General features: G+C 36.7%; 1 protein-coding gene across 1 annotated transcript in view; it reads right to left on the bottom strand.

Moving 5' to 3' along the window:
* Positions 1-26,947, bottom strand: part of Smchd1 (structural maintenance of chromosomes flexible hinge domain containing 1) — a 112,957-nt gene that overhangs the window by 12,383 nt on the left and 73,627 nt on the right. Inside the window, exons 30-44 of the mRNA XM_055610118.1 lie at positions 22,545-22,670; positions 20,493-20,572; positions 20,188-20,345; positions 18,770-18,882; positions 17,700-17,764; positions 11,489-11,576; positions 10,818-10,949; positions 10,405-10,557; positions 7,018-7,144; positions 6,766-6,885; positions 5,220-5,305; positions 3,924-4,046; positions 2,648-2,838; positions 878-987; positions 678-748 (exon numbers count right to left, since the gene is read on the bottom strand). Of these exons, the coding sequence (XP_055466093.1) occupies positions 678-748; positions 878-987; positions 2,648-2,838; positions 3,924-4,046; positions 5,220-5,305; positions 6,766-6,885; positions 7,018-7,144; positions 10,405-10,557; positions 10,818-10,949; positions 11,489-11,576; positions 17,700-17,764; positions 18,770-18,882; positions 20,188-20,345; positions 20,493-20,572; positions 22,545-22,670 (1,743 nt within the window). The remainder of the gene's footprint in view (positions 1-677; positions 749-877; positions 988-2,647; positions 2,839-3,923; positions 4,047-5,219; positions 5,306-6,765; positions 6,886-7,017; positions 7,145-10,404; positions 10,558-10,817; positions 10,950-11,488; positions 11,577-17,699; positions 17,765-18,769; positions 18,883-20,187; positions 20,346-20,492; positions 20,573-22,544; positions 22,671-26,947) is intronic.

Consider the following 26,947-nt stretch of genomic DNA (forward strand, 5'->3'; position numbering starts at 1 on the left):
GCAATTCTTTGTAAATTCTGGATATTATCATTTTGGCTGAAAGCCTAGCTATTTCACTCCTGGGTATATGACCAGAGAACTCTACAGAACAAAATTTATATTTAACCCCTAAGTTCACTGTACTTCAGGTCACTATAGCAAGAAAATAGGGCCAACCTAGTTGTCTATCAAAAGATGAATGAATAAGAAAAATCTGGTACACACACACACACACACACACACACACACACACACACACACACACGATGATATACTACTCAGTTCAAAAAAATCAAAATCACAAAATTTGCAAAACAATGGGTACGCTTAGAAAGAATGCAAAATATTAACCAAGGTCACTCAATGAAGTTAAAACAACAACAAAAAACCCATGCGTTCTCTCTCATACATAGATCTCTAGCCTACAATGTACATACAGAAGCAAATGAACATGTGGGGTTTAGTATAACATGCATTAAGGAGGACAAAGGGCGATATACATAAAAATGCAACTGATAGTCGAAATGTAAGACCCAAAACTAGGCTCTAAACCTTCTGAGGAGCAGTTCTAATGAAGAGCCTCCAGCTGCTGGCTCTGAGCAAACACTTGCTTGGCTGGTTATGTTAATCTGGCTGTGATGGTTTCTACTTCCCAGTTCTTTACAATAAAGTGATTTAAAAATAAATGAAGTACATACCTCTTTTCTATAATGATTGGCTGCATCTAGATTATCCAAAATAATGGTGTCTCCCAACAGCATACCAAAAACTAAAAACACCAAAATATACAGAAATATTGATAAAAACAGCATTTATAAGAACATAATTTTTCAGTTAATTTACAGATTTATGTAAATGTAACAGCTAGATAAAATGAAGTTACCACAATGTCTTTTACCTGTTTCACAATGTTCAATATTATCTGGGAATGTTAGCAAACTTCGAGCAAAGACTGGATCTCCGAAGGGCTTAAAATGTAATTTACCATTTCGGAAATGAGGTAGAGGTCTAAATTAAAAAAACAAAACAAAACAAAATGGTACTAAACAAACCATGTGTAACTATTTAAAGTAAAAAAATACACATATAAAAGCACTGTGACCACACGTGACCCAGTTCCTACAAATAATATTCCTAAATGGTAGCATATTCTGCCCTAGAAATGAAGATTTGCCATATAAAGTGTCTGCTTCACTGACTCTTGAGAATCCAGTAAACAGTGGATGGCGTTCACTACAGTTAATTCTTGCACATTTCTCTCCTCGCCTTAATACTTGTGCTTTAATCTATGTGCGGACCTTTAAGAGGTCTTAACAGCCAGAGGCAGAAGGATTTACTGAGAGTTTCATGTCAGCCTGGGATACATAGAGACCTTGTCTCAAACAAACAAAACACAGAAAAAACTGAAATACACCTTCCTCAAAGAGGGAGTGCAAGAACACTAAACAGGAATAGAATCAACATTCCAGAGCAAATTTTAATCAGAAACATTGTGCCTATATGAAGGTTAATATTTTTATAATTATTTTGAGAATTTAATACATGCATCATATCTTGGTCTTATTTACCTCTCACCACTTCCCCTAACTCCGCCCACATTCACAGTCCTTGTCTACCTCCTCTTTTCTTAAATAACCCACCAAGCCCAACTTGTGCTGCCCATGTCCTCACGGGTGGAAAACTGACTCTTCCTCTTTCAGAAGTCATTTGTCAGCAGCTCCTCAGTTAGGGGTGGGTTTTCGTCAGCTCCTTCCTCCTCCATGCTAGAATGTTGACTGGCTTGATCTTTATCTTGTGTAGTTCTTATGTATGAGTACAGCAAGAGGTCCTCAGGGGACAAGGCCAGCTGCTTTACCTCAATTACTCTTTATTTTAATCTCTTATTGAACCCAGAACTCAACGATTGGGCTGGGCCAGCAGGCCAGTGAGCTAAGGGAACTTCCTGCCTCTGCCTCCTCAGCAGTAAGACTGCTGGTGTCTGACACATCTGGTTTTCATGTGGTTCTTGGGAGTCTGAACTCAGTTCTTTCTGACAGTACAACAAGCACCTCATTGACTAAGCTATCTCTCTAGCACCTGACCCCACTATGATCCCAAGCTCCACCAGGTCTTCAGCAACTGCAAAGACAGAGGGGGCTTTCCTAAATGAAAATGTCTTCTCATAGTAACTTCACCTTTGGGGCTGGAGATGTAACTCAGCTGGTAAAGTGCATCCGTATTTGTCCGAAGACCTATGTGTGGTGTACACTTCTAACCCAGTGTTGGGGCTGTGGTAACGGTTGTGTCTCTGTTAGCAAAGTTAGCAGAACCTGTGAGCACCAAGGCCAGTGGGACCTCTGGCCCGCATACACATGCACACACGTGCACCTGTGTCCGCCAGCGCGCACGCTCACAGGATTGCCCTCACCTACACTTGTGCGATGTGCTGGACTTCCTATGCTGTCTAAATGAGCACTCGTTAACAGCCGAGTGGCAGGTAATGGCCTGTAATGAGAGGCGTTGGAATGTGAAGAAAAGCAACAACTCCAACCCAAGTCTGCTATGTCACTGAAATCAATTTAAAGTCAAAGCCGATTGGCTGAGAAGCACATTAGGCCACGACTCTGACCCCACGCACTGCAAAACAACAAACTAGACCATAAATATGATTTCCTTTTTTTTTCCTAACCTTTTCCAATCTGGAAGAGTTTTTCTATAGATCGAATCAAGGGGCAACACTTGCTGACGACCCTGAGTCTCATCATAGATAGAGCGTGCTGCGTCAGTGGTTAGGGTGACCACACAGTCCATGTCACTTGCCAGGTGCCAAGAAATAACCATTGCAGCTCGATCATCTTCAATTTGGGCTAGATGTGCAATCTGAAGGCATTGTGATAAAAACACAGAAATTAAGAAAAAAATAAAAAAATTAAAAGTCTTACGACTGGAGAGCAACAACAACAAAACTCCCGACACATGAATAAAAAGAAACAGCAGCCATGTGTTTTGGCATACACCTGTAATCCCAGCAACTGGCAGGCTGAGACAGGAGGATGGTAAAGTTTAAGCCTAGTTTGAACTATATTGGAAAACCAAAACAAAACAAAAAACAAAATAAAAGGAAAGAAAGACTAAATTCCTCAAGTTGTAGAAATTCATACTAACTGGAATGCATTAACTGACTAGTCTGTTAAATTTTTAGAAAAAAAATTCTACAAATTATCCTCTAGTAAATATGCAAAATAAGCAAACAATAATAGAAAATTTATCAGCTAATTAAACATACACTTATTTAACACATCAGTGTCTACGACAGGCAAGGTCCCGGTAATCATGAATACATTTAAAGATATGCAATAAAACAAGAGTTTTAAGATTAAGCATATATATAAAACACCTTCCTAAAGACTTACATTTCTTTCAAAAAAAAAAAAATCTAAATGTTACCAATAAAAACCAGTCCTTAAAAAAATAATAAAAACAAAAAACCACAAACAAACAAACAAACAAAATCAGAGCCAGTCCTTCCCTGGGAATCAGAACAAACCATTTTCTTACTTACAAATGCTTGCCCCTGGTTACGAGCACTCTGTTTCAAGCCTGCTACCACTGGACTATTATCTGGCCCCCTTCTAAAATCTCTGCATCGTGCTGATTTAATCAGGCCTACCATATATTCTAATCTGGTAGCACAAACCTGCCTGAAATGAGGCTTTTATTTCACTAGAGACCCATCATAATATCTTCCCTAGTTTTCTGACTAAGGCATCAATGGGGAAAACATTAAGAAAACAGACACAGAGACTGGGGATGTAGCTCAGTGAGAGCATGCTGCTTCGTATATGGAAAGCCCTAGACTCAGTCCTCAGAACCAGGGTAGGGAGTATGGGAGAAAGGACAGATATATTTAAAACAGAACAAGGTAACAAGAATGTACTATTTCTTAAGAAGTTTAAATCACAGACCTTTCCCAGAATCTCCCCACTGCGTTTACTGTAGTTTGGAAGAGTGCACGATCTTCTGGGCCTTTTACTAAGTTCATTCTGTTCTGTTATCTTTTTTTCCAAAAGTGCTTCAATGTGAGGTATCTGTAATTAACAACAACAACAAAAATCTACAAAGGTCAATTGTTGGTTTATTTTTATTTTTTTAAAAAGGCAGCGAAGGATAGATAGAAAGCAGCAATTTGGAGGACTTTAGAAAGTTACTCAAACAGGCACTTCCTGATAGAAAACTCTCAACATATGTCTACTGAGTATTTACAATGGGCCACAAACTCAAGATCATGGCATGCCAGGCCAGTACCCTTATCACTGGGTTATACGCCCAAAGATAGAAAGCCTTTTTTGAGGAGGAAACAAGGCAATGCTGGGGTTTTACTCATACACCCTAAACTCTGACACACCCTAAACTTATGCTTTACCACTGAACTATTCAGTCATTTATTTTTTTTTTTTAAATCTTTGTTATGAAATATACTGCCTAGCCAGATTCAGTGCTATTCTCCTATAAACCCAGAAGGCTGGAGAAGAGTTTGAACCCAGTCTGAACCACATAGCAAGAATCTGTCTATCAAAAAGGAAAACAAAACAAAACACAAAGATAGGACCAAGTAAAAGATCAAACATAAACACACTATGCAGCCGTCTTCTCTGTGAAACTGCATCACAAACACTAAGACTATAAGCTAAGAAGGCTTCTATGCTATTTTGTGTTACTTATTTTTGTGGGGCTGAAGAGATGGCTCAGCAGTTGTTAAAAGCATTTATTATTTTTGCAGAGGATCAGGGTTCAAGTTCCAACACCCATTTTGATGGCTCACAGCCAATTCAAGGTCCTAGTTCCGGGTGATCCAATGTGTATTCAAACAAAATATCCATACCCATGAAATAACTGAACCAATCAATCAAACACCCAAACACAGTGCATGTTTATGCACATGCCATGGTACACGTGTAGAGGTCAGGGGACACATGCGTGGCCACCAGCTGGAGACCTCAGTTAGATTCACCAAAGCCACATGAAGATGGAAGGAGAGAACAAATTCCAAAGTTGTCCTCTGACTCCATGTCTATATCACGGTACATGTACACGCCGCACAGGCATGCACATGTGCATGTATGTACATTCACACACACACACACACACACACACACACACACACACACACACACACAGTATGTAACAGTGTCTGCAGAATTCCTAATAAAACAAGTAGTTGAATTTAATAAAAAAATGTAATGTATACTTGGAAGTTGTACCTGTTGTGTTGCAGGAATATCAATATTGTGTGCTTTTAGTTCACTTCGTAGCTGGGCCTCTTTTAATCTTGCTTCTTCAACTTGGCCTAAAATAAAAAATAATAATAATAATAAAAATAAATTACATTTATTTTTTAAATAGTCCTTAAAGCATAGCTTTTGAAAAAGAAAATCAACTACTTTTTTCTTTTAATGTTTGATGTTAAAATGAAAACTGCCAAGTGATGACTGCTAACTTAAGCTGTACATCCCAAGGTTCAATAACACATTAAAACAAGGCAAAATTAATGTACTGGGATATACTTTGGTATCATACTGCAAACTCTTATAATTGTGGATATTATTTAATCTTGATCACACACACAGAAACATAACTGCAGAGGTGCTCAAGTTAAAACTTTAATGACTTGTGTGTCTGATGTCCATGGAGGCCAGAAGAGGACATTGGATCCCCAAAAATTGGAGTTACAGATGACAGTGATTAGCCATTGTGGGTGCTGGGAATCCAACCTGGCTCATTTGGAAGAGTAGCCAGTGCTCTTAATCTCTGAAGCATGTCCCTAAGTCCCTATATATTTTAAACTATGTAACTAATTATACAAAAGCATAAAACTAAGCTGAAAAGGTGGCTCAGTGATTCAGAGCACTGACTGCTCTTACAGGACATGGGTTCAACTCCCAGCACTCACAGGGTAGCTCACAACTGCCTATAACACCAGTTCCTTGGCATCTGACATCTTCTGGCCTCTGTGGGCACCAGGTACAGACACACATGAAGGCAAAACACCTACACATAAAACTACATGAACCTTTTGCTGCGTGGTGCCGCACGCCTTTAATCCCAACACTCTGGAGGCAGAGGCAGGCAGATTTTTGAGGGCAAGACCATCCTGGTCTACATGGTGATTTCCAGTATAGCCAGGGCCACACAGAGAAACCCTGTCCTGAGAAAGGGAAAAAAAAAGTATAAATCTAAAACAAATTAAAAACTGTAATAAAAACATCAGACAAATAAAGACAACAGGTAACCGAGTACAGCCCAACAAATGTCTCACTAATTGTATATAAAATAATTTTAAAAGAGCAAACATTTTTTGCACTAAGCAAAGAGTAAGTTAAATATTTCACTTTCAGTACTTGTAGACTCATATTCTACTGTGGTATGTAAAATACAAAATGCACATGATTAAAACTAAAAATTAAGTTAGGTATCATCCCCCCAGTAACACTTTTTGCCAGAAGCTGAAACTAGATAAATTAGCTAACAACATTGTCAAATGCCTTAAATTTTAAATTTTCCACAGGTCCACGTGTGGAAAAAACCTCCAATTTTTATAATCTGTAAGCCTGCTACAAGCTTCAATAAAGGAACACTTCCTATCAAAAACTGCCAAATGACTGGTAGCGAGCTGTTCTCAGCATCTTTCTGTAGTACTCATCACTTCACTTGTATTTCAAGAACACGGCTAGATAGATGGTCTCTATTACCGGCCTCACCATTTTTCAAAGCCTAACACTTCATTACCTTTGAATACAGATGACTTACATTTCATTTCATCAAGAAGCTGCTTGTTGGCATCAAAGAGACTTCTATAGAGAACGATGGACTTAGATAACTGGTCCTTTTCCTTTGTAAGTGCTGCCATTTGTTGCTGTTTTTTAACATCTAAGAAAACAATTTCAGGTACTTTAAACAATGTGCAAACTGACTTTTCCACTGCCATCTGCCATAATATGATGCACAGAGAAAGCACAGCAAGGTTATCTGGTACAATAATCTATTCTCCTGAAGGCTTACCATTGTAGAACATAAACGGCAGGCTATAGGGTTCTAACGTTCTTGATAAAGCTGACAGCCGAGGCTCAAAGATAATAAAATATTCAGTACTATCCCTTCCAGGACTATTTTCTGCCAGCACTAGACTCTGTGTAAGCAAAAAAGGAATAAGAAAATCAAGATTTTAAAAAAGAGACACTCCAATGTCACATGCGTTGTCATATAGCTACCAAAGAAGCAATAAAACACGAATGTAAAAAAAGGAGGAGGTGATGCTTCAGATCTACTAAACCATCAACGCTACCACCAAACACATGAAAAATTTACCTTTGATATTAGTTGGACAGGTAAATGAGCACAACTTAGCAAAAACTACATATAATGGAAAATTATAAGAAAAAGCCGTATTTCCCATCAACCAATCTTTATCAGTGGTCACTTGTATCTCAACCTGCTAAATTATTCAAACCTTTAGGCTGAAGCAGGGTAAAGCAGCTAACAGAGTAAGAGTTATGAAAACAATCACAAAGAAATAATCTAGTGCCAAAACCTGTCAACACATTGTTACTTCTTTTAATTCTGTTTTTATGCTTATCACAAAGTTTAATCTGTAATGTATTTAAATATATTCTATGAATAGGAATTTGGCATATGGGATGGACACATACAGGAATGAAAATGAGACTGCTTTTAGAAGATTTCAAATTAAGAAGGGAAATAATACAGACTATAAAATGATACAACCTGTGAGCTTGATAAATTGCAATGTCAGATTAGAACTTAGAACAAAGCATACGCGAACATTTATATACAAGCACTAGCTGTATTCTAGTCAGTGCTTTGTACACATTCTTTAAAATTATGGTCTGTGGGTACATAGCTCAATAGCAAAGGATGAGAGTCACTGTTCCACCCCTAGCATCCCAGCACCAAGTGAAAACTGAAACAAAAACATAAACTAACACCCCTCCTCTCATTCATTTAGCACCAACAAGTGGAAGCCAAGCAACACAAGACTCTTCTGTTTATTCAGTGGAACAGTGAGGCCCTCTGGTGGTGAGAGGGAAAGTCATACACATGAAATAGTTATGTGCAGCTTCTGGGAAACAGCTAAATTTCTGTCTTAACTTCGGGCAGAGTGATTTCAAATGCCCATGGAGGTGAGAAAAGGCGGCTCAGTGAAAACAGAGCCAACTATACTTCCAAGTCCATCCCACTCTGCATGTTAAACAAGCTTACCTCCTTTAAAAAAACAAAAGGCATGTGACTTTCACTACCTAACTTTATTATGATATAGGAGAAACACCTTATTTCCCACTATAAAAAGAACAACTATGAAGACATGACAACAGTGGCAATGGATACTTGTCCTTAATAAGAAGAGATTAAAAGAAATGGCATGGTATATAACAGACTGAGAAGAGCAGCCTCTGTTTAGGCCTCCTACAGACTGTCTTTGAAAAATTCTTCAAGATGATACCAACTTTTCCAAGTTACAAGTATAGATCTTTGTATAAAAATCACACACCTTTCAATGTTGGTATGATTTCAATTAATCAAACTGTTTTGTCAGTCACTGTCCAGGAGAACAAGTCGTTAGGTAGAGAATACATATGGAAGACTGCCAGTTTACAAGCCCAAAGTTACTGAGACAATGTAATATTCAAAATGGATTACATACCAGAATGAGCAACAAAAAATAAAAGAAAAGGTACTATTGGTATTGATATATATTGAACAAATCAATAAACAGTCTAAGAAAATTAATGAATTGGAAAAAGAATCAAAATAAAAGGGCTTTTTTTTTATGTGTTTAAAGATTTAAGAAAAAAAATGTAATTGCTTTAATTATGTGTAGGTAGGTGTGTGTGCCTGCATGTGGGCATATGCATTAGAGTTTAGGTGCCTACAAAGGACAGAGGCACTGGATCCCTTGAACTTGGAGTTTAGGTAGTGTTGTGACCTGGGAATTGAACTCCAGTCCTGTGAAAAACCAGTAAACACTCTTAACTGCTGAACCATCATCTCCTTAATGAAAGATTAAAAAAAATAAATAAAATCTAAAAACAAAACAAACACTTAAAACTAGCACTGTTTAATCTTTAATAAGAATACTACTGGGGACCAAAGCTAGGGCCTCATACTTGAGTGTTCTAACCATAAGCTACAAGCCCAGCCAATCCCAGCCCATTTTAATCTTAATTTTGATAAAGAATCTCTATGAACTGCCCAAAGATAGCTTCAATCTTAATCTGTATCACAGGCAAACCCAACCCCTCTTCCTCAGCATACTGACCTCAGCCAGGGTCACAAGGGTCACAATGCTCAGAAAAATAAATTAAACTGTAAATCTGATTATAACTTTTTAAAACATTTTCATATATATTGATATAAGTAAAAAGTACTTGGTGTGTGGCACATTCCTGTCATCCCAGTACTCAGCAGAAAGACAGGAAATTTAAGGTCACCCTGGAAAACACCCCCCCCACACACACACACACAAAGATGTACACGTAGTTTTGGTAAAAATATAAATTAAAAAATACTTGCAATAACAATAAAAACATTTAAAATATGTGTATTATTTGATGGCCATTATCTCTCTTTTCAGTAATTTCTGGAGTCCATTAGTATATCACTATCCATTTATCTACCAACCAACCAAGCTAAATTTAAACACAGAAGAAATCTGAAACATTTCTAATGAAAAAAAAAAAAAAAAATTGGAGAGGAAATAAATTTGTACCAAGGACTGATGAAAATAACTGTAGTTATTTTATTAATAATATAGGCTTTTACTTAACAAAGAAGAAATATATCCAAAATAAGGTAAACAAGACAGATCTTTACAAAAGCTTGGTCCTATAATATTAATAAATTCAATAACCTCAAAAATTAATATCCTTCATCATATACTGAAAGCACCATGCTGCACTCATGTGCACGCTATGGCTTCAGACGACTCTGCACTATTAGGCCAGTTAAAGTTATTTCTGCGTGGTTAACAATACAACATTAACTTACACTGAATTTTTTTTAACTTACATAAGACAAACTATTTATTTTAGAAAAATTACAATGATAGGGAAATAATTTATTAAATTTTTACCTAGTCTGTATTTTATTGTAGGTTTGTATAATAATAGTAACTTTACAACAAAAGACAAGCATTGTATTGTCATTAAAGCTGAAAGACCAGCACAAAAAGACAAAGCTCTCTGTCATCTCACGTGGAACAAGATAGATCTACATGGGTCTGGGGCCAATTTGTAATACAAAATCACAAACATTTCATCTGACTTTTAAATTTACTACACTAGACATAAAACACCAGAACATCTTCCTAGCCGTATATACAGAGAACAGGTAAGTGTATTATGAATATTGGAAAAGATCTAAGAAACTTACCGTAATTTCAGCACAACCATTCAAAAAGGGAAACTCAAGTGTCCTAACCTTCCCAATGAAGAGTGGGGTATCAGTGTCCTCCTCATTAAAGCCTTTAATGGTAGCTACCACAGTGCCAACCAGATTCATCCCAGTGTGATTACCATAATTATCCTTAAAACACACAATGGAAAAGAACTAATTAGAATAATTGGTTAGAAGACAGCTGAGAAGAACATGTATAAATCAGAAACAAGACACTCTCTATTCACTGATAAACAAAAACGCTTACAAATATTTAATTCATTTAAGTTTTTCCTATAGGTTTAACTTGAATGATCACTATTACTCTGTAACAGCCATTCTGAACCTGATTATCAAAGTCAATTACTCTTGTTAAACTCTGTAGTGTTTGAAGAAGACATAGACATTACTGTAATACTGAGATGAAGGTTTTTGACCAAGGTCCTACTGGCAACTGAGCGAACATTAGAAACAGCTGGGGTAGCTGGTTGGATGTCAGGAACCAACTTCATAGGCTGATTAGGCAGAACATCAACTATAACCTTAAAAACAAAAGCAACATTTATATTAGCAAAATGCACTCCTATGAATACTCTTTCAGAGAAGAGACAAAATGAAGGCTTATACTAAATAACAAGTTATCCTCAAATTTTTCCATTTTTTTCTTAAAAATAGTTTCTTTTATCCTAATTTTTTCTGAAAATTGCATTATAGAGTCCTTGCTTAAGCAGTTTTACTTAAAATGGTTGTCACTTGTCAATCGCTGCTCTGAAATAATCATTTCCAGAATTTTCCATTAAGATTTCAGTATATTATTACAGTCTTTTTATTTTATTATTTTACTGTTTCTAATCTCAGTAGGTCCCACTTTATTAAACATGATCATCAGAATGCATACATAGGAGAAAACACGGTCTATCTAACGAGTTTAGTACTACCTATGGTTTCAGGGACCCACTGGGGGTTTCAAATGCCTCCCATGAGTAGGGAAGTGACTTTTGCTCTAATAACTAATTCACTTTAAAAACAAATACTTCATTTATAAAATGAGTAAATATCATGATACATAATGTATACAAACCTGTTCACTGCTGAGTATATTTGTTTTATCAATCATAAATTCGAACTGGATACAGTATGTCCCCACTTTGTGAGGGATTGCTTTTTCCCTAAAATAAAAAGGTAAGAGCAATAATTTTTTTTAACAACGAGTAAATGAAGTGCATTAACATTGTTTCCTTTCACAATAACAAGCAAATAACAAGAGACTTACTAATAATGCAAATATTTTCATTTACTTAGTATTTACTTTGGATTTACTTATTATCTCTCTGAATGATTTGCCTTCGTGTCTCATATACCCTGTGTGTACCAGAAGAAGTCAATAGAAGGTGTCAGATCCCCTGGTACTCTGGGTCTGGAGTAACAGATGATTGGGTGTGGAATCCAAACTCACATCCCCAAGCACTCTCAACGGCTGAGTCATAGCTCCAAGCAAGCATTATTTATAAATATGCTTAATCCTAGAACCCTCTTCTACACTTGTTCACACAACCCAGAACAAAGACTCTAAAGACAGTAAAAGTAGAAATAACAGTAATATAAAGATATCAAAATAAATACAAAAACATGATGACTTCTGTGTTCTTTGGATTTTGCCTCATTTCTACATTATCACTTTCCAACTAACAGCTTTACAATTCAAAGTTATAGGCCATCCTCCTAACCTTCCACGTGACTTTTTAGGCATTAAAGCACTATTCTTTTTCTTTTTGTTTTTCAAGTCAGGGCTTTTCTGTGTAACAGTCCTGGGTGTTCTGAAACTCTTTGTAGACTAAGTTGGCCTCACAGTCAACAGAAGTCCTCAGGTATTATTTGTAATGTCTGACTTTATGTAGTCAGGCTGTTTACTGTGATTTAATTATTAATAAGAAATTCAGTGCCTTTTAAGAGATATACTTAGTCTATTTGAACCATACTCAACCATAATGAAAATATGAAAGTTACAGTAAAAGTTAAACAGCTGTTCTCTCAAATGACAAAAAAAGGATAAGAAACACTTCTCTGAAAAGTTATGTTAAAAAATTGCTTACAAATCTTTATAAGTTAAAAGGCATAATAAAAGAGGATGGGCGCTCTGAGGATTAGATTTCACTCTTAGACTTCATTCCTCCTGGGAGGCAACTCTAGAGCACCGGATTCCCAGGGTAAATGCAATCCAGCTCTGAATTATCTTCATCTCCAGCAGGAGAAGCAAATGTAAACCTTCTCTGGGCAAGGACTATTATTCTCAACAAACAATCATCTCCACAGATATTAATGTCTAAAAGTTAAACAAAATGACAATAATCAAAAATTAAAAAAAAAAAAGGCAGAGTACATGAAGAAGCAATGGAAGTAGACTGAAAATGGACAGAAACATGAGACATCCTAGGGACTTAAGGGGGCTCTAAACAGACTTTAGCTATTCAAGCTGATAACGGATAAGATTTAAAAAACTAAGAGTACTGGAGCTTGAAAGAAACATAAATACATAAAGCAGAGACCGAAGCAAGAAAAATCAAGAATTGAAGGCCTGACTGGGTGATATAGCAACACCCCCACTCCACAGACACACCCCCTAATGAACGCTGGCCATGCCTGTAGTCCCAGTGATTGTATTTAAATCAAATTAAATACAATTTAATTTAACAGTGCTTTAAATGCACAACAAAAAGAAATGTAAACTGGAAGAAGAAAAACAATACAGATGCTGGATCAGTGTATTTCTCAAGAAGAGAGAAAACACAAATATTGTTACATATTAGTTAGAAAGCATGCATGCTGTAACCTCTAAGGAAACCACTCACAAAAGAACAAGAATCCTGTAACTACCAATATACATATGCAAGTTTTTCTTCGTTTTTTTTTTAAGACAGTCTTTCTACATAGCCCTGGCAGTCAGTCTTCGAACTTACTTTGTACCCCAGGTTGGACTCAAACTCACAAAGATGTGCCTGCCGCTGCCTCCAAAGTGCTGGGATTAAAAGCACCGTAAGTCAGGCTTTATAACTACCAATTTACCACAGAATGGCAAGTACTACCAATTTACCATACAATAACACATTACAAACAATATATCAAGGTGAAATAAAGCAAGAAAGGAGAAAGGAACAAAAAGAATAGAATTGGACTAGTGAGACTGCTCAGTAGATAAAGATGCTTGCTACATAAGCCTGTCAACCAGAGCTCAATGCCAGAAACCCAAGAAAAGGCAGAAGCAGAGAATCAACTCCACAAATGTACACAAAAAAACTAAAACAACCCAGGATCAAGCCCGAGAGATGGCTCAGTGGTTAATAGCATTTGTTTGTGTAAAGAGTCTGTGTTTAACTGCCAGCAATAACCATGGTGGCTCACAACAATCTGTAACTCCAGTTTCTGGTGTTTTCTTCTGAGTCACAAGAACCAGATATATTTTTGGTGCACATAAATACATATGAGTAAAACACCCATGAACATAAAATAACTGGAAGAAAAATATTTTAGCATGAAAATGCTCTATTGAAGAAATTTAAAAATCAGCAACATAGTAAAAGTAAACACATCAAACAGATGTGTACCCAGTTTCATCAAACGAATATTATAGTCACACTTTAACCCAACACACAAGTAATGAGTGACTGCAATATTCTTCTCTCACTAATACAAAGATTATCTGAACAAAAATTAAAAAGAAACACTGGAATTAAACAATGTCATAAATCAAGTTGAACAGATATATATGGAACAGTCTATCCAAACACTAAAAAACTGTTTTCTTGACAGCCATAAAATTTTCTCTAAAATATTTCACATATTAAGACACAAACAAGTTTCAACAAATGTAATAAATAAAAATAACGCCTTGTTTTATCTAACCATAATGGAAAGCAGGGTATCAACAGATGCAGAAAGTAGATAAAGCACATTAACTCAATGCAATAAGAATAGTTCACTGGGGTTGGAGAGACGGCTTTAGCAGTTAGGAGTGTGCCCTGCTTTTTCAGAGGACCTTATTAAGTTTCCAGGCCTTCTCCTGGGCCACAAGCACCTACATTCATGCAATATATATAGACATACACACACGTAAAACACACATTTTTAAAATAATAACATAAATTGCATATGTTATATAAGTATAAATATGTATGTGTATGGTGTGTGGTGTATAAAATTATTCACCAAAGAAATCAAGAATGGGAAAAATTTCTTGAATTAGAAAATAATGAAAGTACAACATACCAAAACCTTTGGGATACAATGAAGGCATCCTAAGAGGAAAGTTTTCCACTCCAAGAGAGAAAATTATACTCCTTGGTAAGTTCTCTGGTCATGTTATTTAATCAAAGCAAAAGAAAAGTAACCAATGAGCTTACTCTTTTATAAGGTAACTTTAAATACACACACACGAAAATATGAACATTTTAATACCAATTTATATCACTTACTAAGGAAAAAGCATATGTGGATAATGTCAATCCAAGAAGACATGGGATATCAAATAAAAATCCCAGTGCCAGTTGTGAGTCAGCAACAGATGAGTTGCTATCCAGGAACCCCAAAACAACTCAGGCCGTCATGCTTGCACGGCAAATATTTTACCAACTGAGTTATCTCCAGACTCCAGAAATGAAGAGTCTGATAAAAAGATACCTACCCAAAGAAAATGCTCAACTGTCCCCTTTTGCGTTGAGAATGACATTACATGACCATTGTCATCGTAAATACTAGAACCCCCAGTCCACTAGCAAAAAGCAAAACAAAGCAAATGAAAAAACTAAAATGTCAAAACCAACCAACCAACCAACCAAAAAACAACAAATAATAAATAACCACAGGAAGAGAAGGCAAACACACAAACCTATCACAATTTATGGACATTTGAAACAAAAAACTAGAAATTAAGGACTTGAGCAAAGATACTTATTTAAAAGGTCAAAAGACAAAAACTAAGTGAATTTCTATACCCATAATAAACAGAACATAAAAATCCTTAATAATCCTGTAAAAAAAAATGCCCAACAATTTAGGAATTTAGGGAAAGATGTGCAAGACTTTTTAAAAAACCTGTAAAATACTGTAAGAAAATGTCAAGAAAGCAATACAAACATATGCCATAAAAGGAGACTGGAAGACACTCCCAGATTTCTATCCTCACAAAAACCTAAGCAGTTTACCACCTGAGTTTTATTATTGGAACCGCAATTTCTAAAATTTAAGTGGTAAAACAAAAGGTCAGGAATTGTACAAGAAAAATGGGATATTAGACTGCTAAAAAATTATAGTATTGAGAAAATGCGGGCAAATAAGCTAGTAAATCAATGTATGGTTCAGAAATATGCAAACATATGAATGAATTAATGATTTATTTTTATTTTTTAAAGAATTATTGATGTATATGGGCATTTTGTCTACAAGTATGTTTGTACACCAGAAGAGGGTATCAGATCCTATGGGACTGCAGAGAGACAGTTGTGAACCACCACGTGGTTGCCAGGAATTGAAACCAGGATCTCAGGAAGGCAGCCTGGACTCTTAGCCATTCAGCCATCTCTCTAGTCTCTGGATTTGAGATTTATAACACAACTATACTGAAGATTATTCATCATTTCAACAAATAATTTTGTACATATTTTGGAAAAACATCATGATCACGAAATTTATGTCACATACCAAGAAAATAATTGCAGTGGGAGTGTAGTTCAGTAGAGAATGCACATTTAATAAATGTGAGACGCTAGGATCAATGCCTAGTCATATTTGTTCTAACCCTAGGCCCCCAACCCCCAAGAAAATCAACCCAAACTATCAAAGCAGAATCAATTTCAGGTATAACAATAAAGACAGTTAACATAGCAGATCTAAAGTGTTCTTAGAAAGACCTGTTCACCTGTTCACAATGTTTGTCCTTCCTGGCACCTGTGAGGTTAGATTTATGAGTTATTTTGTACTTGTCAGTATGGCTTATACTGATCCAAACTCTTGCGTTACTGCAGTTCATACTAAATGCTTGCTTTCTCCTGGAAACCTGCAAATATGGTATGTGCCGTTGAGAGACTGGCTGTATCAGCCCTGGGGAACTTGATAGTGGAGAATTAAAGCACACTCAGGAGATGCAGCAGCAGAGGACACTTTGAAGCCTCTAACTGCTTTCTCTTGGATATGAGCACGAGTCTTCTCTTCTGCAGAGGTTGCTCTGTGACCTTTGCTGTAATAGTCACAGCAGTGAGTGAAATTACACTGAGTTTAGTGGGTCCTTACTAGTGAATCGTGAAACCAACTGGTCATGGAATTACCAACATCATAATATAGAAAAAAATTATTTATTTTATTTTATGTGCATTAGTATGAAGGTGTTAGACCCCTTGGAATGGGAGTTACAAACATTTGTGAGGTGCCACATGGGTGCTGGGAACTGAACTCGGGTCGTTTGGAAGAGCAGACAGTGCTCTTAACCACTGAGTCATCTCTCCAGCCCCTAGAAAAATGTTTTTATAATCCCAATATATTGAATTCTTAGAGATGATTATTAAAAAGAGGTTCAACATACGTTAGTTCATAAAAATCTAGAACTTCTGTTCAAGAGATCACAAAGAATGCAAACACCAGCCTCCCAAAGAACAAAGACATTTAGCAGAAGCTGTGGTGTCACATGACTAACCCCAGAACTGCGGAGGCTTCAAAGTTCACATCCGCCCTGAGCATGTTTGTGCACAGTGCTCCCTGTGCAAGCATGAGGACATGAGTTCAGATCCCAAGCCTGCATAAAAGAGTGGATGTGGTAACACACACCTGCAGCGCCAGCACTGCTCACTGACGGGCAAGCTCAGTCAAAATGGCAGCTGCAGGTTCACTGAGGGCTGTTTCAAAAATAAAAAACAATAGAGCACAATAAAGGAAGACACCTGATGCCCACCTCTGGCCTCCATGAACACCTGCACACACACACACACACACACACACACACACACACACACACACACACAAAAATAAATGTTTTAAATAAATACTGAGTGCTTTAATATCATAAACAAATTCTTCCCATACATTTTCTAGGTTCTAATGTTAATACATCATAACGTTCCTCAACCATATTTACAGAACAAACCAACAACATGGCATTCTCCAAACAGCTTCTGAACAAAACATTAAGAAATAAAGTCAATATTTTCTTCTTGACCATAAACTACTTTACTTTAGGTAAAAATATCACTAACCTGAATTACTCTATCCTGAGCATACATAAAAATATGAAACTATTTAACTAGTACCTGAAATAGAAGCAGCCTTCTTCCTTGTCATTATCTTTTATTTTATTACAACTAAATGTTTCTGCCTAGAAAGGGAAAAATAGAGAGAAAACAAATGTTAAGAGAGTATATTCAGGATGAAAATGTATGCATGTGAATCAATGAACAGCCCTCATCTGGATTTACACATTTACAGGTACCACTAGACTGCTCTCCTAAACTAGTGAAGATTCAGACTGGTAACTTGTAGGGTGTTAAACTGGTTGTTTAAAGGAACCATTCATACTGAAGTGGATTATTAGACTGGTTTCTGACGAGTTTGGGATTTAGCTCATACTGTACTGTAGGAGAGCCAACGGCTGCGAGTAAATAGATTGAACTTGGAATGTGCTTTTCTGAGCTGAGACATGTAGTTAGAAACACATGCACTACTGAAGATTTTGAAAATATCAGGCCATGGACATGCCTCAATACATAAGAGAGCTTGCTGGGAAAGCATGAGGACCCGAGTTCCAATCCCAGAACTAACATAAAAACTGGGCACAGATGCATGTAGCACTAGCCCCAGCACTGCTGTGATGGAGTGGAGGAACCCAAGCTCTTCCCGGGTGGCTAGCCCAGTAAGTGGGCTGTTGTTGTTGAGAAATCCTATCTGAGGTGAATAAAGGAGTAACAGCGCAGCACACCTCCTCCGGTATCTACAATGACGGGTGCATGGAAGTACATATCTGTGCACTCACATGCACGCAGCACACTCATAATGTATGTACACACACATTTGTCAAAGAACATACAATTTAAAATTTGAAAATGCTGAGGACATGTTGAGAGGGTAACTTTTGATATATCAGATGAACAATATTTAAATTATTTTTCTTTCTTTGTCACTTGTTTTTTGTGTGTTGGTTTGGGACAGAGTCTCTCTATGTATTCCTTTCCTAGCTGTTCTGAAACTACACAGACAGGGCTGGCCCCCAAAATCACAGAAATCTGCCTCCCTAGTACTGAGATGAGAGGCCTGTACTACCATGCCTTGATGGCTAAGTAAATCATATTGTTTTTAACTTCTGAACTTGCTTGCTATTACTCACGTTTGTTGGTGGCCGGCTCAGGCTGCTCAGCTTCCACATTTTCATGGAAATACGTGTTGGATTAATATTTTTGATGACACTACCACTTTCAGAAATCACACTAACCATAAAATCTGTCATGTAAACAAAAAAATTACTTATTTATCTAATAATATTCTCTTAAAGAAAGCAAGACTATTCAAAGACATGAAACAAAAAGTAATGAGCGCATTACTTAACCAATCTCCAAAAAGGATTCTAGGTAACTATTAATCACAACGGACAACATTTTAAGGCCAAGTCTGAACATCAAGTTCTCCTAAATAAATCTAACAAATTTATCTTCACTTATAATATTTCCTTGTTGTAGCTTCAGTTTGCCATGACGTAAATTAAATCTAGCATGCAAAACCAGGATGGCATTGACTGTACGTGCTTAGTACCTGAGAATTAGGCTAACTGGTCACAATACTATATGCCAAAAGAACGGAAATATTTTACTTCCTTTTATGCTTTAACAATGTAAAGTAGCTAAAGTATTATATGTAACATTCCCCCATGACGTTTACCATCTATATGCAACATTTTGTACCTGTTATTTTAAAAATCTAAGAAAAGTTTTTATTTACACCAGATCTGACACAAAATTTATAAAGTATAAAACCTATGGATATATGTATTTTAATTAGTAACAGTGCTAAAAACGATTTTAACCTTAACTTTTTGGTGTGTTTCTTTCTCTGCATATAAGCACGCATAGGCAATCATCTCTTCAAGAAACAAGATTTGTAGACACTTCCTTGAATAAGGAACATACTAATCTCCTGTTGGCAGCAATAGCCAAAGTTTATGATTACTGAGCCATTGCAGACATTAGTCTGCACTTACTGAAAACTGTAATATCATGATTAAAACAAAGATTCTAGGTGGATGGTTATTCTGAGTTAATTTCATACATCCTAATGTAATTTATCTCTACCTAATTTAAGCTAAGCAGTCCTGGTTCCAACAGCTTTAAGATAAAATCACAATACATATAATAAAGTTGAGCTACATATTAGTTACCATTTAGTTTTTGTCTTGTTTTTCAACTCTGTGAGACAGGTCTTGCTCTGTAGCCAAGGTCAGCCCTAAATTTGCTGCAATCCTTCTACCTTGGCTTCCAAAGTGCTACACCAGTCACTGGCTCCCATTTAAAGTAATTACCTTATGGCTCCCATTCAAAATAATCACCTTAGACTATCATTTTATATACGAACATTCAAAGACTACAGAACAATAGGAAGAGGGGAGAAATTGCTGTCTTATGTATTTTATCATTTAAGGCAATGGCAAGCATTTTTAAAATCATGCTGGACATTAAACATAATTTGTCCCGTTAATATTACTATACTGGAGATTATCACTAAAGATTTATTTTAATAATATCCAGTACTTACCAGTGAATATATCCCCTGCTATAAAAGAGGCATCTTTGTCATATTTAACATTGAGACGAATAGGTTTTTCAGGGTCTGGAAGAATCATTAATTTAATTGTAGGTCCTTCTATGGTACTTTTATTATAGACACCTTTAACCTGCAAAGTATGTTCTCCCCTAACAACAATGGAAAAAGAAGGATGAGGTTCAAATCACACTGGTTAGAATCTAAAGCTAAGTGATTTTAGAGAACATCGTTATTCCTATCTGAATTAAAAGTCTTGTCTAACACTAAACCAATATCATAAAACTTTCACTTCTTACCTTGGAGCAGAAACAGTAAACACCCCCAAATTAGCTCTGCCTTTATCATCTGTTTTATGCTGCTGGTTTGAAGGTATTAGCTATAAATAAAATAAAATGGCTGATTAGTAAATTCTAGAAATCTATCAAGTTCTTTTCTATTACCTCTTTCAAAAATGTTAAGTTATATGTACAAGTAACTATAAAGAATAAAAATTTCAAATCTACAATTACCCAAAATCATGTGATCACATGCTCTAAAAATCATTCAAACACTATCAAGTTATAGAATCCTATATTAACTGTACTGATATCAGCTAAATGTCAAACGACGTATGTTTATAATCGGGATGTATGGGAGAAATAATTATATACACACATATACCCAAGTGTGGATATCAATGACTATATTACTTTCTTTTTAACTTTCTGGTTGTTTACTCAGGCATATGTGTTTTTCTTTAAGACTCAAGTGTGCATCTTAAATTTCAGCTACAACACTACCTTCACAGTACTAAACAAAGGTTTAGAATTAATTGCCAGTGGCCATTTTTCCTAGTAATGGTTAAGAATCTTGGGGTTTTAACGTAGGCTTCTCTAAAATCTAGAACTGCGGCCATATTCTGATGGTGGAAATAATCACTATTTAATTTTCTTAGTAACAAATACTCAGAAAAAAAGAGTTCATAGGCTGCAGCAGCAGATCTCTACTTATGAGAACACAAAGAATACTTTACAGGCTGACAGACCGTGATTGGAAAGGAAAAAAGCAAGGCGTGAATGGAAAACCTGTACTCTAGTGATCCAGTCTAATTTACCTTTGGATCATTACCAGCCAGTCAGTTTTTTCTCCATTTTCCCCATTGGGGCCCCAAATTCTTGATTCTAACTTTTTTTGATAGCCCTAAAAATCTTGATTTTCATTACTTTACTAGGGATATAAACCATGAATAGCATATAAAATTTTTGGTACTTTAATTTCCCACATCAACTTTTAAAATCAACTTGTGAGATCCTAGGAAATGTGGGGTGGGATTCTGTCTGAATTAATTGAATTCAAGAACTCTGTCAGTATTGTACAATATCAAGTAATTCTATCACATTTATAAAATAGCTATGGAGTGACACTCTACTATCTGAACATAATCTCAGGAGCATTCTTTGAACTGGCAGCATTTTATCTCTAAATTCCCTTCAGCTATTGGTGCGTTGTAAAAAAACAAAAACAAAAACAAAAAACAAAAAACCCCAAAGGAACAAAACAAAACAAAAAACACTCATGGATGGACCTTCAATGCTTAACCTTATTTTCTTTAACCTTGAATAAAAAGGCCTCCAAAACTTGCATCAGGAAGTCTCTACTAGATTTTGAACAGCCAGCTCTCCCAAAACACATGGAAACAGTTAATACCTAAACTATGTGTATTCACATACGGTACAAGGCTATACTCATAACTGCTCCAGCCAAACAGAATGAAGAGCAGAGAAAATCTAGGCCAGGTTCAGGCAGCTCTTTGTAAGAAGAGACAACCATCCTAACTGCAATGATGGCACCTTGCTACATTGGTTATATTCTACAAATTTCACGTCATCAAATATATACTCTAGCAGTGATGAAGATTATATAAAATTATCCTTTTTAAGTGAGAAGAAAATGTGATGCTGACACTGTCGGGGGGATACAGCACTGATCTCAGGAAGTACAAGAGGGAAGGAGGTGCTAGAGCGCAAACAGATTCTTTGCATGCCAGAAATCAGTTTCCTACTTACTGAGCTACACGGTTTTAAAATACAGAACTTCTCTTAAAAATTAACTCATTTTTATTTTATGTGTGTAAGTGCTTTGTCTGCATGTATGTCTATGCTCCACCTGTGTGCCTGTGCAGGGCAGAGGAGAGTATTGGATCCCCTGGAACTGGAGTTACAGATGATTTTAAGTTGCTATGTGGATACTAGGAACTGACCCTGTGTCCTCTACAAGAGCAGCAAGTGTTCTTAACCATCCAGCCATCTCTCTAGCCCTGAAATACATACTTTGCAGTAAAAAAATATCTAAGGAAACTTGAAACTTACCTTTAAACTGCTAGCTTTTATGAGACTCAGTTTAATATTTGGGACTAATGCAGGATTATCCCACTGATCACAAAGTTGAACGATGAGAGGATTCTGTAATTGTCTTCCATTAATCACTGGAATGGACTGAAACAGATACAAACATTTTAATAAGCACAAATAAGTATGTGCCAAACAATACAACTACCTGTATAATAATGTTATATTTATAAGTTGCTTCTTTTATCAATGAAAATAAATTCTGAAATGCCAATTTATCACAAATGACCTTAATAATCTGCATTTGACATTACTTGCTTCTAGCACAAATCTGTAGTTTAACACTTATCAATATTCAAGTGTTTTACACAATGACATTTAGCAATAATATTTAGCCCCTGATTAAAGATGGTACTAATAAACCATGCTGTCAACTGAAATGGAATGGAAAGCTAGTGAAATTCTAGAAATCCATGTATTGATGTATTAATATTGGATATATTCAAAGGATGCATTTTTAAGCAAGATACCACATAAATCATGAGTCTCATAAATTTTTTAAAATTAAGAACGAGAGAAATAAAAGTAAAAAATTGGAAGCTGACTACATACTTATCCATGTTTCTTTTATCTCCTCTACTCTCCTCCTGTCTTATCTGAGTTAACTGGTTATCAAACTAGGATACAGGCTGCCAAAAATGGAAGAAAAGTTAATGCTTTGTTATAGATAAGATATCCACACAAATAATCTCAACAGTGGTTATATACAATGCTTGGTTTACAAGGCTACAGATGATTACCACCAAAGATGATAAACAGTGTGGATTTATAAATCGCTGATAGTTTCACACACTGTCCACTCTGCTGCTGGTGTTAGCCTCACAGTGTAGTTTAGGCAGCCTTCTAAATGTGGGTGCAGGCAAGCCTTGCCCCTCCTTAATGTGAGCGTGAGTGCACCCTGCCAGTGACAGCCCACCCTGCTTCCTAAGTGGAGCTGCAGACATGTTCGACCAGACTCAGCCTGCCCTGCCTCCTAAACGTTGGTGCAGAGAGGGGTCACAAGTTAGGCCCACCCTAACTGCTTCTAAAGTAAACTGCTGCAGTAGAAGTTTTTCAGGGAAATAGGAAAAGATGCCAAGTTCCAACATCAAATGTTTCCGTTCTCTGTCACTTTTGTTTTAGCAGCTTGGTATTTTAGTTTCCTCCTTTATAAAATGAATAACACATGACTATATATGATGGTTTAAATGAGAATGGCCCCCATAGGCTCACAGACTCAATACTTGGTCCCCAGGGAGTGGCACTATTTGATAGGATAAGAGATGTGGCCTTGTTGGAGGAGTGTGTCACTGAGGGTGGGCTCTCAGGTTTCAACAGTCCCATTCTAAGCGGAGTGTCTGTCCCTTCCTGTCACCTGAAGACAGCTACTCCTCTTCAGCATCATGTCTGCCTGCATGTTGCCATGCTCCCCTGCCATGATGAAACTATAAGCCAGCCCCAATTAAATTCTTTCCTTATAAGGGTCATGGTGTATCTTCATAGCAATAGAAGCCCTAAGATAAAATATTAATACTTTTTTTCCTAATGACCACACTAGGTGATCTTTCAGTTCCCTTCTACTTGACAGCTACGAGAGCGCAACAATTAAATTAGGAACCTATAGGATGATCAGATATTAAATGATTACTTTTTCAGTCTCATTTACCTGAAAACATTGATAACCACTAAATAATTTAGTTGCAGGTTTCATTTCAGTTTCTGGTGATATGTATAATATTTACAAATAAATCTTACAATAAGGTTTAATAAGCTGTCACCACTGTTTACATTCTACCTAGTCATACGAACTTCCTTTTCTACCTCAAAAGTTGGGTTGTTTTTGTGTTTGTTTGTTTGTTTTGTTTTCTTTTTATTTTTTTTCAGAATACATCATTAAATTCTTTATTTGGCATCAAGAGGTATTGAAAAAGTACTAATTTATGTAATATGCTCCCAGATAGAAATAAATGCACTATCTTCCCCATGAAGCCCTTATTCAACACATTATTGTAGAAAGAAGAAAAAAAGGATCCATCTGTTTTTGAAAACAAATTCCTGTAACTAATTTCTGTTTTTGCCATAGATCAAAAATGGTACTATTAGCCCAAAGCACAGGTGTAAGGTCCTCTTGGTTCCTCCTTGGGCTCACTGCACCCAATACTTGGTTATGCTAATTCGCTGTCCTTCAGTGAGAGGTGAAAGGTGCATAGTTGGCATGGCTCGCATCTACAACCTTAGCATTCAGGAAGTACAGACACAAGAGTGCTGTGAATTAGAAGCAGTCTGCTGCAGAGGAGACCCTTACTCCAAAAGTGTCACAACAGTCACAGTTTCTCATACAGAACACCAACAATTTAAAATTACAATTCTACCAAGTCAAAGGACCTAACTTTAGAATGGAGAGCTAAGATTTTTGTAGGTCATGGTTCTACGGTAATAATGTAATCTATTCTTGAAAACTGGTAACAGTACAGTGATTTGTTGTTCCTTCTTTTTGTTGTCGAGTCAGGGTATAGCTACATAGCTTTGGTTGGCCTGGAACTGTAATGTAGAGATTTAAATGTCTATATATCCCAAGTGCTGGGATTAATAGCAAACAGCAATACCATTCTCGGCCATCTTCTTTTTTTAAATGTAGAACCTAGCCATATAGTATAGGATGGCTCAGACTTGTGTTCCTATGGTTTTTAACTCCCGAGTGCAGGAATAGCAGGAATATGCCACCACACACAGTAAAGAAAGCCAATTTTAAAATGTCCTTGGCACCTTCTTTCAATTTGTTGGATAGGGGTGTTCAGGAGACCCTCAAAAACAATCCAGGTTACTAACACTGATCTTGATAAGACCATATTTCTGAAGGGACCAAACACTCGGGTCTCTAGACATGGAGAAATCAAGCTTGTGCTATCCAGGTGAGACTGCTGCTCTTAATTCTGTTAAACGCATATAGTGTCTCATTGGCTTCCACATTCCCATCTCCATGCCCGTTTATTAACGCACCTCTCAGACCTCAGCCGAGAAATTTCTTTGTGAATGGTGGCCAATGAAGAAACTCACAAATGAAATGCAGAGAGTAAATGTCTGTGGAGTGCTCAGCCATAAATGTGACATCTGTATTACATACTCCCTCCCCACCAAGGCTCAGGAAGCATCATGCATAAGAGGACAGAAAGACTATAAGAGCCAGAGGCTGGAAAAGATGTAGGTGAACCTCTGTCTTCTACACTTGACAGCACCACTACACTCATGAACTCAAAGCAGCTGAGGGTGCCTGCATGAGAGACAAAAGAACAAGCCAATCAAGATTCCAGTGTGGAGAGCAGAGAGGCTCAGGAGCCTCCATTATTGATGGAGGAGCTACTAACAGTTGCTGACTTGTGGGAAAGGTAAAGTAAGTTTTCTTGGAGGATGAGGGCCCTTGTAGGTCAACCACACCCCAGGGTGGCTTCAAATGCATGAGCATATGGGGAGCATATATGGGGAGCACAGGTGAGCGCTGATCTGGAGTTAAGGCAGTGGTCTCAATGTTAGTAAAGCTGCAGCCCTTTAATACAGTTCATGTTGTGATGACCTCCAACCTTAAAATTATTTTTGTTGCTGCTTTATAACTGAATTTTTGGTGTTACGAATCATAATGTAAATATCTGATATACAGAATATCTGATATTTGTCCCCACAAGTTAAGAATCCTGAGATAAGGGGCAGAGTAAAGGGCATAAACATGATTAAAATACATTGTTCTTTTATAGGAAATTCTCAATAAAAACAATGTATTTTAAAATGTCATCACCATAGAACAGTAAGTATGTGAGATAATATATATATTATCATTAAGTCCATTTAGTCATTTCACATTATAAATACAGGTTTTTCCTCAACAAAAATATTTGATTTTTTTTTTTTTTTCCTTTTTCTGGATTCTACGTAGACAGCCTGGCCTGAAACTCACAGAAACTCCCCCATCTATAACTCTGAGCATGGACATTAAAGATATGTACCACCATGCCAACAGCCTACATTTACTGGATTTTAAAATTATCAGTGAATGAAAATCAACACAGGTAAGATCAGATGTTTGCAAAATTGGTATTTAAGACTTAAGTATTTTCATAGCTCGTTTATATTGGTGCAATGATCTGACGTCTAAGGTTTGTATGCATTATAAAAACTTCAACAAAGCTGGAGAAGTGGCTTAACCATTAAAATATTTTGTTGAATCATGAGGCTCAGTTTCAAATCTCAGCACTCCTGAGGGAGGCTGGATGCTGAACCTCAGCTCTTAGGGAGGCAGAGGCAGGATAGGATGGTTCTGGGGCTTGCTGGCGTCCAGCCTCATCAAGACAAGTCTCAGGTCTGGGGAGATACCGGCTTAAAGGAACAGGCTG

The sequence above is a fragment of the Psammomys obesus genome, unplaced genomic scaffold, assembly GCF_907164565.1.
Source record: "Psammomys obesus unplaced genomic scaffold, mPsaObe1.curated_primary_1811, whole genome shotgun sequence".
Classification (NCBI taxonomy): Eukaryota; Metazoa; Chordata; class Mammalia; order Rodentia; family Muridae; genus Psammomys; species Psammomys obesus.